The sequence below is a fragment of the Culicoides brevitarsis genome, chromosome 3 (genome assembly GCF_036172545.1).
Source record: "Culicoides brevitarsis isolate CSIRO-B50_1 chromosome 3, AGI_CSIRO_Cbre_v1, whole genome shotgun sequence".
Lineage (NCBI taxonomy): Eukaryota > Metazoa > Arthropoda > Insecta > Diptera > Ceratopogonidae > Culicoides > Culicoides brevitarsis.
In genome coordinates this window covers 218557-232205 of record NC_087087.1, presented here as the reverse complement: position 1 = coordinate 232205, position 13649 = coordinate 218557, and the positions used below count along the sequence as shown (strand labels likewise).

At 29.4% G+C, this 13649-nt stretch overlaps 2 protein-coding genes across 2 annotated transcripts; one reads left to right on the top strand and one right to left on the bottom strand.

Annotated features, from left to right (window-relative positions):
* The first annotated feature begins 4716 nt into the window (after window positions 1-4716).
* LOC134833994 (serine/threonine-protein kinase stk11) lies at window positions 4717-7102 on the top strand. Its single transcript, XM_063848503.1, has 4 exons — window positions 4717-5781; window positions 5841-6084; window positions 6141-6307; window positions 6376-7102. Exons 1-4 carry the CDS (start codon window positions 4794-4796, stop codon window positions 6618-6620), a joined length of 1644 nt encoding a protein of 547 aa, XP_063704573.1. The 5' UTR covers window positions 4717-4793; the 3' UTR covers window positions 6621-7102.
* Window positions 7103-7109: 7 nt separating this feature from the next.
* Window positions 7110-10041, bottom strand: LOC134833993 (integrator complex subunit 5). Its single transcript, XM_063848502.1, has 2 exons — window positions 9843-10041; window positions 7110-9788 (listed from the first exon to the last, which is right to left on the bottom strand). Exons 1-2 carry the CDS (start codon window positions 9984-9986, stop codon window positions 7149-7151), a joined length of 2784 nt encoding a protein of 927 aa, XP_063704572.1. The 5' UTR covers window positions 9987-10041; the 3' UTR covers window positions 7110-7148.
* Between the last annotated feature and the right edge of the window lie 3608 nt (window positions 10042-13649).

The window sequence follows — 13649 nt, the reverse complement described above, 5'->3', positions numbered from 1 at the left end:
AAATTTTTTCTCTTCGTTAAACACCTTCTCATGAAACTTACCCTGAACAATGTTTTTCATAAAAAAACTTAAAAATTTTTTTTTTCTTCGAAAATTTGGAAAAAAAAATTTTTTTTTTTTGAAAATCTTCGTTAAACACTTCTCATGAAACTTACACTGAACAATGTTTTTCATAAAATTTGGAAAAAAAAATTTTTTCTCTTCGTTAAACACCTTCTCATGAAACTTACACTGAACAATGTTTTTCATAAAAAAAAAATTTTTTTTTTGAAAATTTGGAAAAAAAAATTTTTTCTCTTCGTTAAACACCTTCTCATGAAACTTACACTGAACAATGTTTTTCATAAAAAAAAAAATTTTTTTTTTGAAAATTTGGAAAAAAAAATTTTTTCTCTTCGTTAAACACCTTCTCATGAAACTTACACTGAACAATGTTTTTCATAAAAAAAAAAAAAATTTTTTTTTCTTCGTTAAACACCTTCTCAAAATTTGGAAAAAAAAAATTTTTCTCTTCGTTAAACACCTTCTCATGAAACTTACACTGAACAATGTTTTTCATAAAAAAAAAATTTTTTTTTTGAAAATTTGGAAAAAAAAATTTTTTCTCTTCGTTAAACACCTTCTCATGAAACTTACACTGAACAATGTTTTTCATAAAAAAAAAAATTTTTTTTTTTGGAAAAAAAAATTTTTTCTCTTCGTTAAACACCTTCTCATGAAAATTTGGAAAAAAAAAAAAATTTTTTTTTGGTTGTTTTTAATTATTTTTCTCTTCGTTAAACACCTTCTCATGAAACTTACACTGAACAATGTTTTTCATAAAAAAAAAAAATTTTTTTTTTGAAAATTTGGAAAAAAAAATTTTTTCTCTTCGTTAAACACCTTCTCATGAAACTTACACTGAACAATGTTTTTCATAAAAAAAAAAAATTTTTTTTTTGAAAATTTGGAAAAAAAAATTTTTTCTCTTCGTTAAACACCTTCTCATGAAACTTACACTGAACAATGTTTTTCATAAAAAAAAAAAATTTTTTTTTTTTGAAAATTTGGAAAAAAAAAATTTTTCTCTTCGTTAAACACCTTCTCATGAAACTTACACTGAACAATGTTTTTCATAAAAAAAAAATTTTTTTTTTGAAAATTTGGAAAAAAAATTTTTTTCTCTTCGTTAAACACCTTCTCATGAAACTTACACTGAACAATGTTTTTCATAAAAAAAAAAAAAAATTTTTTTTTGAAAATTTGGAAAAAAAAAATTTTTCTTCTCATGAAACTTACACCTGAACAATGTTTTTTCATAAAAAAAAATTTTTTTTTTGAAAATTTGGAAAAAAAAATTTTTTCTCTTCGTTAAACACCTTCTCATGAAACTTACACTGAACAATGTTTTTCATAAAAAAAAAAATTTTTTTTTTGAAAATTTGGAAAAAAAAATTTTTTCTCTTCGTTAAACACCTTCTCATGAAACTTACACTGAACAATGTTTTTCATAAAAAAAAAATTTTTTTTTTGAAAATTTGGAAAAAAAAATTTTTTCTCTTCGTTAAACACCTTCTCATGAAACTTACACTGAACAATGTTTTTCATAAAAAAAAAAAAATTTTTGAAAATTTGGAAAAAAATTTTTTTTCTCTTCGTTAAACACCTTCTCATGAAACTTACACTGAACAATGTTTTTCATAAAAAAAAAAAAATTTTTTTTTGAAAATTTGGAAAAAAAAATTTTTTCTCTTCGTTAAACACCTTCTCATGAAACTTACACTGAACAATGTTTTTCATAAAAAAAAAAATTTTTTTTTGAAAATTTGGAAAAAAAAATTTTTTCTCTTCGTTAAACACCTTCTCATGAAACTTACACTGAACAATGTTTTTCATAAAAAAAAAAAAAAAAAAAAATTTTTTTTTTTGAAAATTTGGAAAAAAAAATTTTTTCTCTTCGTTAAACACCTTCTCATGAAACTTACACTGAACAATGTTTTTCATAAAAAAAAAAAAAAAAAATTTTTGAAAATTTGGAAAAAAATTTTTTTTCTCTTCGTTAAACACCTTCTCATGAAACTTACACTGAACAATGTTTTTCATAAAAAAAAAAATTTTTTTTTTGAAAATTTGGAAAAAAAAATTTTTTCTCTTCGTTAAACACCTTCTCATGAAACTTACACTGAACAATGTTTTTCATAAAAAAAAAAAAAAAAAAAAAATTTTTAAAAAAAAATTTTTTCTATTCGTTAAACACCTTCTCATGAAAACTTACCCTGAACAATGTTTTTCATAAAAAAAAAAAAAATTTTTTGAAAATTTGGAAAAAAAAATTTTTTCTCTTCGTTAAACACCTTCTCATGAAACTTACACTGAACAATGTTTTTCATAAAAAAAAAAATTTTTTTTTTTTGAAATTTTGGAAAAAAAAATTTTTTCTCTTCGTTAAAATTTGGAAAAAAAAAATTTTTCTCTTCGTTAAACACCTTCTCATGAAACTTACACTGAACAATGTTTTTCAAAATAAAAAAAAAAAACACCTTCTCATGAAACTTACACTAAAAAATTTTTTTAATAAAAAAAAAAATTTTTTTTTGAAAATTTGGAAAAAAAAATTTTTTCTCTTCGTTAAACACCTTCTCATGAAACTTACACTGAACAATGTTTTTCATAAAAAAAAAAAAAATTTGGAAAAAAAAATTTTTTATCTTCGTTAAACACCTTCTCATGAAACTTACACTGAACAATGTTTTTCATAAAAAAAAAAAAAAAAAATTTTTGAAAATTTGGAAAAAAATTTTTTTTCTCTTCGTTAAACACCTTCTCATGAAACTTACACTGAACAATGTTTTTCAAAAAAAAAAAAAAAAAAAAAAAAATTTTTGAAAATTTGGAAAAAAAAAATTTTTCTCTTCGTAAAACGCCTTCTCATGAAACTTACACTGAACAATTTTTTTCATAAAAAAAATTTTTTTTGAAAATTTGGAAAAAAAAATTTTTTCTCTTCGTTAAACACCTTCTCATGAAACTTACACTGAACAATGTTTTTCATAAAAAAAAAAATTTTTTTTTTGAAAATTTGGAAAAAAAAATTTTTTCTCTTCGTTAAACACCTTCTCATGAAACTTACACTGAACAATGTTTTTCATAAAAAAAAAATTTTTTTTTTTTGAAAATTTGGAAAAAAAAATTTTTTCTCTTCGTTAAACACCTTCTCATGAAACTTACACTGAACAATGTTTTTCATAAAAAAAAAAAAAAAATTTTTGAAAATTTGGAAAAAAAATTTTCTCTTCGTTAAACACCTTCTCATGAAACTTACCCTCAACAATGTTTTTCATAAAAAAAAAAAAAAAAAAAAAAAAAAAAATTTTTTTTTTTTTTGAAAATTTTTTTTTTAAATTTTTTTAAAAAAAAAAAAAAAAAAAATTTTTTTTTTGGAAAAAAATTTTTTTTCTCTTCGTTAAACACCTTCTCATGAAACTTACTCTGAACAATGTTTTTCATCAAAAAAAAAAAAAAATTTTTTTGAAAATTTGGAAAAAAAAATTTTTTCTCTTCGTTAAACACCTTCTCATGAAACTTACACTGAACAATGTTTTTCATAAAAAAAATATTTTTTTTTTTTGAAAATTTGGAAAAAAAAATTTTTTCTCTTCGTTAAACATCTTCTCATGAAACTTACACTGAACAATGTTTGAACACTGAACAAAAAATTTTTTTTTTTGAAAATTTGGAAAAAAAAATTTTTTCTCTTCGTTAAACACCTTCTCATGAAACTTACCCTGAACAATGTTTTTCATAAAAAAAAATTTTTTTTTTTGAAAATTTGGAAAAAAAATTTTTTTCTCTTCGTTAAACACCTTTTTTACACTCTGTTTTTCGTTAAAATGTTTTTCATCAAAAAAAAAAATTTTTTTTTTGAAAATTTGGAAAAAAAAAATTATCTCTTCGTTAAACGCCTTCCCATGAAACTTACCCTGAACAATGTTTTTCATCAAAAAAAAAAAAAAATTTTTTTTTTAAAATTTGGAAAAAAAAATTTTTCTCTTCGTAAAACGCCTTCCCATGAAACTTACCTGAAAAATGTTTTTCATAAAAAAAAAAAAAAAAAAAAAAATTTTATAATTTGGGAAAAAAATATTTGTCTCTTCGTAAAACGTCTTCTCATGAAACTTGCCCTGAACAATGTTTTTCATCTAAAAAAAAAAAACCTAAACACCCTTTTAGTATAAAACATTTAAGTCTACTATGTATTTATTTTTTTAAATTTTATTTCCAGGTACGGAAAACGAGGAAAAGAATTCGGTATAAAGAGATCAAAGAATAGTGTTCATATGTGGAGAGAGCTAAACGGCTTATTTGATTAAATGATAACTTTATTGCTTCTAATTCAGCCATGATGATTATTAAGTATACAGCATTTAATAAAAAGCTATTATAAATGTGACTTTTTTGTTAATTTTATGCGGCTTCAAATTACAAATTTAATTGTTAAACAAAAAATTATTTTTTTAAATTTTTCAATCTACCATCCGAATAACGAGTCAATAGCTTTATATTGACATATGAAAAAAAAATTACAACATGAAATACAAAACTTTACTATTTAATAAGCATTGTGAAAACCACGTGATCAAATTGTTCAAACAGTATTTCATATTTTTTTTTAAACCGATTGAGACGAATGAGAGTGATACAGTATATAACAAGTATAACAGACTCGTAAAACCAAAACATTGCATCTGCAAGGGCTTTCAAAGCCTTTTTTGTGAATAAATCCTGTAAATAGCGACAACAAATGTATTCATGTGATGGTTGACGTGGCACAAGATGCAAAGATACTACTGAAAAATCCGAATTTTCGTGAGGACGACAACGAGTGTATAATGTCATCAAGAGACGAGCAAAATTCTTGGTCTCATGATCATCAGGATACTTTTGAGATTGACGATGAAGAAGATGTTGCACTCGCGAAAAAGGGAGGGCCAGCAGTAGTTGTTACTTCTGACGAGACAAACGAGATACAACGGACAACGGATCGCATTGCAAGCACAATCGACGGATATGAGGATGAATTTTACGATGAAGACGGTCGATTGTACGACAACTCGAACACGGATCGTGTCTCATGGCTTGGAAACGACGATGAAATAGCTGAAATGGATTTTCATACGATGATAGGACAGCAAAATTGGTTAAGTACTCGTGTGGCATCCGATGAGGTCATTTACCAATCGAAAAAACCAAAATGTAAGATGGTTGGGAAATATGTGTTTGGCGATTTACTCGGAGAAGGCAGTTACGGGAAAGTTAAGGAGCTCTTGGATTCGGATACACTTCGTCGGAGGGCTGTGAAAATATTGACAAAAAAGAAATTGCGACGAATCCCAAACGGAGAGCAGAACGTAGCACGTGAAATTCAGTTACTTCGCTTATTGAAACACAAGAATGTCGTCGAGTTAATTGACGTGCTGTACAACGAGGAAAAACAAAAAATGTATCTTATAATGGATTACTGTGTTGGAGGATTGCAAGAGATGTTAGATTCAGTGCCCGAAAAAAAATTTCCCTTCTTTCAAGCACACAACTATTTTTTGCAGTTGTTAGATGGCTTAGAATATTTGCATGGGCGTGGAATTATTCATAAAGACATTAAACCGGGAAACTTGCTCCTAACACTCGATCAAACATTGAAAATTTCGGATTTTGGAGTTGCAGAGGCTCTCAGCATGTTTTCCGAAAACGATGAAATAACTACGGGTCAAGGTTCGCCTGCATTTCAACCTCCTGAAATCGCAAGTAAGTCGTCTTTTAATTACAATTATGATATATTTTGAGCTTTGTGTTTGTTTTTTTAGATGGGCATGATAAATTTCCCGGATTCAAGGTAGACATTTGGAGTTCGGGCGTGACACTTTACAATATCACTACAGGATTATATCCATACGAGGGGAATAACATTTATAGACTGCTCGAGAGCATTGGGAAATGTGAATGGAAGCCCCCTGAATGGTTGGAATCAAATTTGGCAGATTTACTTGTAAATATGTTGCAAGAAAAGCCCGAAGATCGTTTTACAATACCACAAATACGAAATCATGCGTAAGTTTTTCGAAAAAGTTCTCTCAACTTTTAACATTACTTAAGTAATTTTACAGATGGTGTCGTCTAAAAATTGAAGAAGATTCTTTGCCCGTGCCAATTCCGCCGCTCAAAGGTGATAAATTACGTAGTTCAACCGTTTTGCCTTATCTGCAATCGTATCATTACGATACAAGTCGCGATACAATGACGAATGTTTATCTTACAGAACATGAATTGAATGGTAATTAAGTCTTGTTCTTTTTTTCATAATATTGAAATAATTTTGTCGTTTTTTTTTTCTAATTTCAGAGCTTGATCCTCATCAAGCATCCGCACAATTAACCATTACGAGTAGTAATAGTGCCCCAAACTCAAGTATACATTTACAAAAAACGACAAACAATAGCAATAACGTTTCTGCAGCAAATCCGAATTCTGTTGCGGGCGCATCATCAACCAGTCATAAAAATAATACAAATAGTTCTAAAAAACGACATAGAAAACCGCTTTCTTGTATTTCAGTTAAAAAGTTATCGCATTGTCGGCAATCTTGAACAATGTTTAATGCTATGCCATTGTTAAGCATAAGTAACTTTTAGAGAAACATAAAAATGTGAGTAATCTCGTCAAAAACTTGAGAAAAGGTACCTTAATTAGTGATGAAAACCCAATGAAAGAAATAATATTATATGTGCAAGAAAAAAAAATCCCTAAAGACGGATCCATTTGTTTTTTTTTATTAATACCTATTTATAAAAAAAGATATAAATATGAAAACAAACTATTTAAGTAGGTTATTGGCTTTTTAGAGACTTTGAAATCCGAGAGGGAACTTTTTTGGGATATAATTTAAGTTTTTTTTATTGATAACATGTACAAACTTGCCGCCGTACTTCAGAAACATAAAGATAAAACTATATATTGAACATCCAGTTGAACATTTGAAAGGAAATTGAAATTGTTCCAAACTATATATAAAAAAAAAATATCACAATAATACTAAAAGAAATTGAAAAAAAAAATGAATAAATGAATGTGTTGTTTGAAAAATATGATTTTATTTGCGACTTAACAAAAATTTTTCACACTTTAGATTTTCCCAAATCTTGAATGCAAAACATTTGATAGAATAAAGTGCCAAACTTTTTGATATTTTTCTGCATTGTGTGGCGTAAAGGATCGATAAATTGCGATGGAGGTCTCGCAACGGAAGGATCTCTCCAATGTAATCCCATTGTGTCACATCCAAACATGATTGGCGAAGGAACAAACTCCCTCATGAAATTCCATACACATTCCCTGAGAACGTATGCAATTTCCGTCGGATCCAAATTTTGAACAACTATATAAAGATAATCCAACGGAGGAGGCAACATTTGACTCAACGACATAAGTTTTAACAATTCTACCGTAACGAACATCAAATCGTCATTTTTGTGATTTGTAATAACGTTATCTACAGATTTAGCACGCCATTGATGTAAAACGCTCGCACACAAAGCACGTAATAAGACGGAACATAGGCAAATTGAAGGACGACAACTTGCGATAAGTCCGAGAATAGACCAAAGAATTGGCTTATCCTTAAATGAACGACGAATTTGTAAATCGCGCTCCATAGTAACTTTCGTAAATTCTTCTTCGGGCCATGGCAATCCGTTGTACATGATATCTGTAGAGAGATATTCAACAAGAAGAAGTGCAGCAAAGTTGTAACTTTCGATTTTAATGGCCAAATCAGGATCCGCGCAACATGCTTCAATGGCATTTAGAAAAATGTTTTTGATATCGTGTTGAGGGCCTTGCGCATCTCGTGAGGGTAACTTTGGACCATCGCCAATTACGCCCGCATGTAATACGAGGGAGCGAGATGCGATCATTGCGATGCCTTGCTGCTGATTCAGTTTCAATAAACTTTCACATTTTCTTGTTTTTTCGGGTTCTTCGTCAACTATGGAGCCAAAAAGATTTCCGTACGTGAAAAGAGCGCCTTCCAATAATTCTCGCAATGTGATTGCCAATGCTGCTTTTTGACCTATACAATTTTTGGATAGTAAAGCGTAAGATCGATGAATTGCCTTGTCACGTAAATTGATATCTGTTTCAGTTAAGCTCCAAAAGAAGTACTTGACACTCAATTGAGCCATTTTTAGAGTGTCTGTCATATTTAGAGGTGATTTTTTTCCTGTTATGCCTAACACGTCGATTAATTGTGCAATTAAATGGATTTCCGTATGACAATTTTCGGCAACATCTTCCTCAATTTCGCCCTCGTCTTCGCGTTTCACTCTTAAACGTTTTTCTACATGTGATAAATCTGTTGATAGATTCACTTCAAGCTCGTCATTTATCGTGTCAAGCAACGTTTCCCATAATGATAAGATTTTGCTCATAGATTCAAGAGTTGCTTGTGTTAAAATTTGTCGTCTCAAATGTACTGAAGTGCCTAATTTTTCCAATCTCAACATGTGAACTAAATTTTTTAAAATATTGTAGCTAACATTACTTCGATTGCCTTCTAACGTTATGCGTTCAAGAGCTAATGCAAGTCCGGGCTTTGTATCAGGAACATCTGTTCCATAAACTCCGCCAATGAAACGAATCAAAGAGCTTATTGCAACTTTGTTCAAGTCGTTCGTTGGAGACGAGAGAAGTTCACATATTGTTTGATGATATATGATGGAAGAACGAAAACTGTTCAGAAGTAATACCCACAAAGCGGTTTGCTGCACAAATGGGGATTCATTGAGACATTCTTTCCATATTTCAGTCTTTTGTTTCATGAGATCTTTCATGATGGGGCTATGAATGTCTTCCAAAGTTTTGTTTTCGAGTTCAACCAATACGAGTTCCAACAATTCATTGCACCACATATATTCGGGAGCCATTTTCGACAACATCATGAGAATTTTTGTACTTGAATCGCCCGTTTTGAGAATCAAACCAGAAATTATTTGCAAAACATTCATTGCACTGTAACTACTTGGCCATTGTCGATATTGTTGTTTGATGAGCTTGATAAAAGATTCATCAAAAACATCCAAAAACACGTGAACAATGGATTGTAACAAAATTTCCGACATTTCTGCCAAATGCAAAATATATGGAATTGTGTGATTCGCCAAGATATTCGATGGTTGTTTTACAGCTTCTACCATTTCTTTCAATGCAAATTTAAGTTCTTTCTCATGGGAACGCGAAAGATATCCTAATATTCCAACTTCCGAGTCTAATGTACTGTTATAATTTCCCGAAAAGCCCTTCAATCCACATTGCAAAATCTTTGAGATAACTTTCAATGGAAAACATCCTCCGAGGCGCGCTACAACCCAATCCATGTGCGGCGAATGATTAACAAACGTTGCCAACAAATTACTAATGCATGTTTCAGTCTCCGCAGATGTCAATTTATCGAAACACAAAGCGTTAAGTCCGAGCAAGCATCGCATTGCGGGCGATCCAAGCCAAAGAGTACATGCTGTTCCAATATCCATTGCTCGATGACGACTATGTTTGTCAGACAATTGCCCGAGAAGTCGCAAACTCCAATTACTAATTAAGGGACTCCATGCAGCTGAACTGTTTGTCACTAAATCTTCCAACGCATCTTGAATTTCGGAGATAGCATCGTCAGTGTGAGTTGCTTGCGGATCCTTTTCTATGGCAATAATGTAGTTATTCACTGAAGTATCGAAAACGACAGCAAAATACTCGAAAACAATCTGTAAACGAATCAATTTTGATGATATTTCTTTTATAAAAAAAACTCAATTTACATTTCTCGCTGCAGGCAACTCCTGTAAAAGTGTCAAACTACATTTTAAGAGTTGCGGATGAGCTCCAAGAGGAAGTCCTCGATGCAAAGTACTGACGCCGCTCACAAACTTTTGCAATTCATTTAATATTCCTTGCTTTATCATTGTTTTAGGGGATATTTTTCAATAATTCTTTTAGCTCTATAAAACGAAATGTTTTGGTAAAGTATTTGACAAGTGTTTGAATTGAGTTGGCTAAAATTGATAAGATTTAACAAATACCGCACAAAATTTAAAAAAATTGTTGGAAAAATTTGGTCACGTGGTTTGCGTTAAATTTATGATTTCCTTTTTTCGTCATTTTCATAAAGACAATTTTGTAAATATAAAAATATTTCAGGGGAGTTATTTGCTATTACTACATTTTCTATACGGATGTACATTAATAAGGAAATCACACATCCTTTAAGGAAACTTTTAATGCAGATAACATTAATGCAGTTATTGGTTTTGTAAAAGGATGTTTTGCTCTTTTTCCTTTTTATGCTTAATATTCGTGTAGTTTTAACTTTATAGGTATATGGATTTGAATATAATTTAAAACAACAAACAAAATCCCAATAAATATAGGTGTTTCACATCATTTAGCTTAATCTTGTCACATAAACAAGTTTTATTACCTCTACGTTTTTCTCCTTTTTTACACTTGTATATTGAACAACAACCAACCAATTTGTGTCAACGACATGTAAAATATAAGAAGAAAATCATAAGTAATGACAAAATGAACAGACTATTGAAATCTGAATTGCTGAGAACTACACACTACTTATGTTTCCGTTTCTAAATATTTTTGGCTCGAAATAAAGAATAAAACAGGAGCAAATGTAACGTATAGTAAATTAATGGTTTATTCAAATCTAAATATTTAATGGTAATTTTCAGGTTACCCTTTGACTTTTTGTGATATTGTCACTTTTGTATCTGTGGTCGGTGAAAAAATAAATTGAACAATCTAAAATTTATTTAAATGGATGTTTTTATTATATTTATTTACTTTCTTGTCGTTTGTGCGAATTTTACGGATGAAATACACTATTATAGGGCGCTTTGGAATAAATTATTACGGTAAATTTTTGGACATAAACCAGAAAACATTAGCAATGATAAATAAACTTATACTTTCGAAAGGATTCCCTTAACTTTGGTGTTTTTGTTGATTTTATTTGTTTTTTTTTCTGTTGATATAAAGTTAACATACATGTAAAAATTATAAAGAACGACAAAATCCCTTGTCTTAACACTTTCTCAAGCATAAAACAGTACTTAACCTTTTTCACCTGAACTCTATTTTCATCATATTACTCTTTTGAATATTCTTGTTCTGTCATCCTTAAAAAAAGAATTGCTTCTCTACATCTTTAAGGAAACTGAAAACCCAAATCAAATCATCCCATGTCACCTGAACTCAGCTTACGTTCGTATACTGAAAAACGGAACAAAATAAAAAAAGTTCTTTTAAATAGACATGAGATTTTTATTTATATGTTGTATATGAGTTGAACAGCTTTTGTTAAAATAAAATCATTTCACACTTGATTCGATATTCATTCAACACTCAGGCCCCAAATAAACACTGCATGTTAGTGTACATTTTATATATCCGATTTAGATACATTTTGTTATGTTGTTGCTTCAGAAAAGTAGCTTTAAGCTATTTATGCATCGAAATAACATGGTAGCTGCGTTTCGTACTCGTAGGTGTGACGAGTATTACTTATTCAGATTTTATACTATAAATGTTGACATTAAATGAGTTTGATTTGAACCCGAGCAAATGTGTATCCCAACGTTAGGGTAGAGACGGACGAATTTGTGAAAAAACAAACATTTACAGCTTTACCACAATTCACATTGGATCCCTATCTAATATCACTTTTAATACCAAATAGGGTTATGTCCTCAAGAGGATTTTCATAATATTTACTCAAATGCATCGCAACGTACTCGTTTTCCCAGCGTATAATACAAATAATGTGATTTTACCGTCCGCATCATCATTGAATAAGTGTCGTCGAACCATTTTATTCACGTAAAAGTTGTTAACGGTACACAAGCAGATTCCTACAAATAATAATAAAGAATTATGAAAACAGTTTATTGCTTGTCATATAAGGAAAATTTTCTTTTATGTTCTGCCATCTACAAAACATTAAGCCAAAACACAGAGATTCATTTTTATCTACTAAAAAAAGTCTTGTATTATATCCATTACATTGTCATGGACGCTTATAATCTTATTAATTACACGTGTGCAACGAAATACTTGACAATGAAAAAAATCGGTTCAATATTATCTTTATATCTTATGTTTCGTATCATTCTTTTGAAAGTGAAAATTTCATGTGAAAATGAGTTTAGTCTGTTGTAAAAATTACTTTCATTCTTGTTGTCTCTCAGATGATTTTTGACTGAAAGTCTCACAAGAAGAACACAAAAAGAAAAGGTCCTAAATTAAATCAAGTGGAAATAAGAGAAACGAAGAGAGTAAGCAATTTTTGTGTTCAAGAGGTGTAAAAAGAGAAAGCCAGATAGAAAGAAAACATGTTTTCGGTATTGTAGGATGTTAAGGTTATGATACCATCTTCAAAAGAAACACGAATTGAACAGTTTACAAGGACTTGATCTATTTAGAACTTTGAACGGTAGATAGAAGATTTTAAAATGATGAGGAAAAAAAGTTTTTGTAATTCTGTAAAACAAAAAAGGAATAGAAAATCTGCTGTATCAAAAGATTTAAAAAGTAATAACAAACAAAAAAAGCAGACTCAATCGATTCAAATACTTTTATTTTTTTCGTTTGCTTCGAGAATTAATAAAAATCTTTTTTGAATACGATGTGAGTTTAAGTCAAATAAAACTATACATCCGCTCTGTGTATCTTTCCAAAGAAAAATATAACAAAATTTAAAGGACTTATTGAAATCTTCTTTTTGGAATATTTTAAAGTAAATCTTCATGCATGAAATTCAAATTGAAAGAATAAGGAAAAGTTTTTTATTCTTCTTATTTGCCACAATAACGATTGTATTTATGAGGATTCAAATGCCGCAAAAAGTGTGCAAGAGGCAAATAAACAGTTTATAAAAAATCGATTGGATTGTTTTGACTTTCACAGATACTTTTTTTATTATTTTATTAGGCATCGTTATTGCCTGCCAAAGCTTGAATTAGCTCCGTTACAATCAAGGTTACAGAGAGTATGACGAAAAGTTACATGATAAGAAAAGTTTTTGTTTTTCAAACAGGAAGAAGTGAAGAGACCATACATACTTATATACGGAAAATTCTAATCCTTCCCTTAATACTCGTTATTTTAGTCTCTTTGGGACCGTTCTTCATAATATGGATGGCATGTGATGTCTTCCTATCTCATTTCTCTTTTCGCAATATTCATTGGCTTTAAAAATATTTTCATACTAAACAAAAGTCTCGTTGTTGCATTATAATATTATTTTACGTTTCAACGTGTTGTGTTGGTAATTGATGTGAAGAAGACAGTCTGATTCTCTTTCTCTCTATGTTCTCGGCGTATCTTGCCTTGATATAATTTACGTATTACAAGTGAACGTTAAAATAAAATGAAGAAAAATATTTACAAAGACACCTCTACCCAATAACCATTTTCTTGGTAGAAATACACGTGGCAAAGTAACGTTTTATTATTCAACAGCACACAAAATACCACTCGCAAAAGGATGATGATGTCATGGAACAAAAAAAAAGGCAAAAGGGGTAACCAAAGATGAAACAAGTGTATGAAATAAA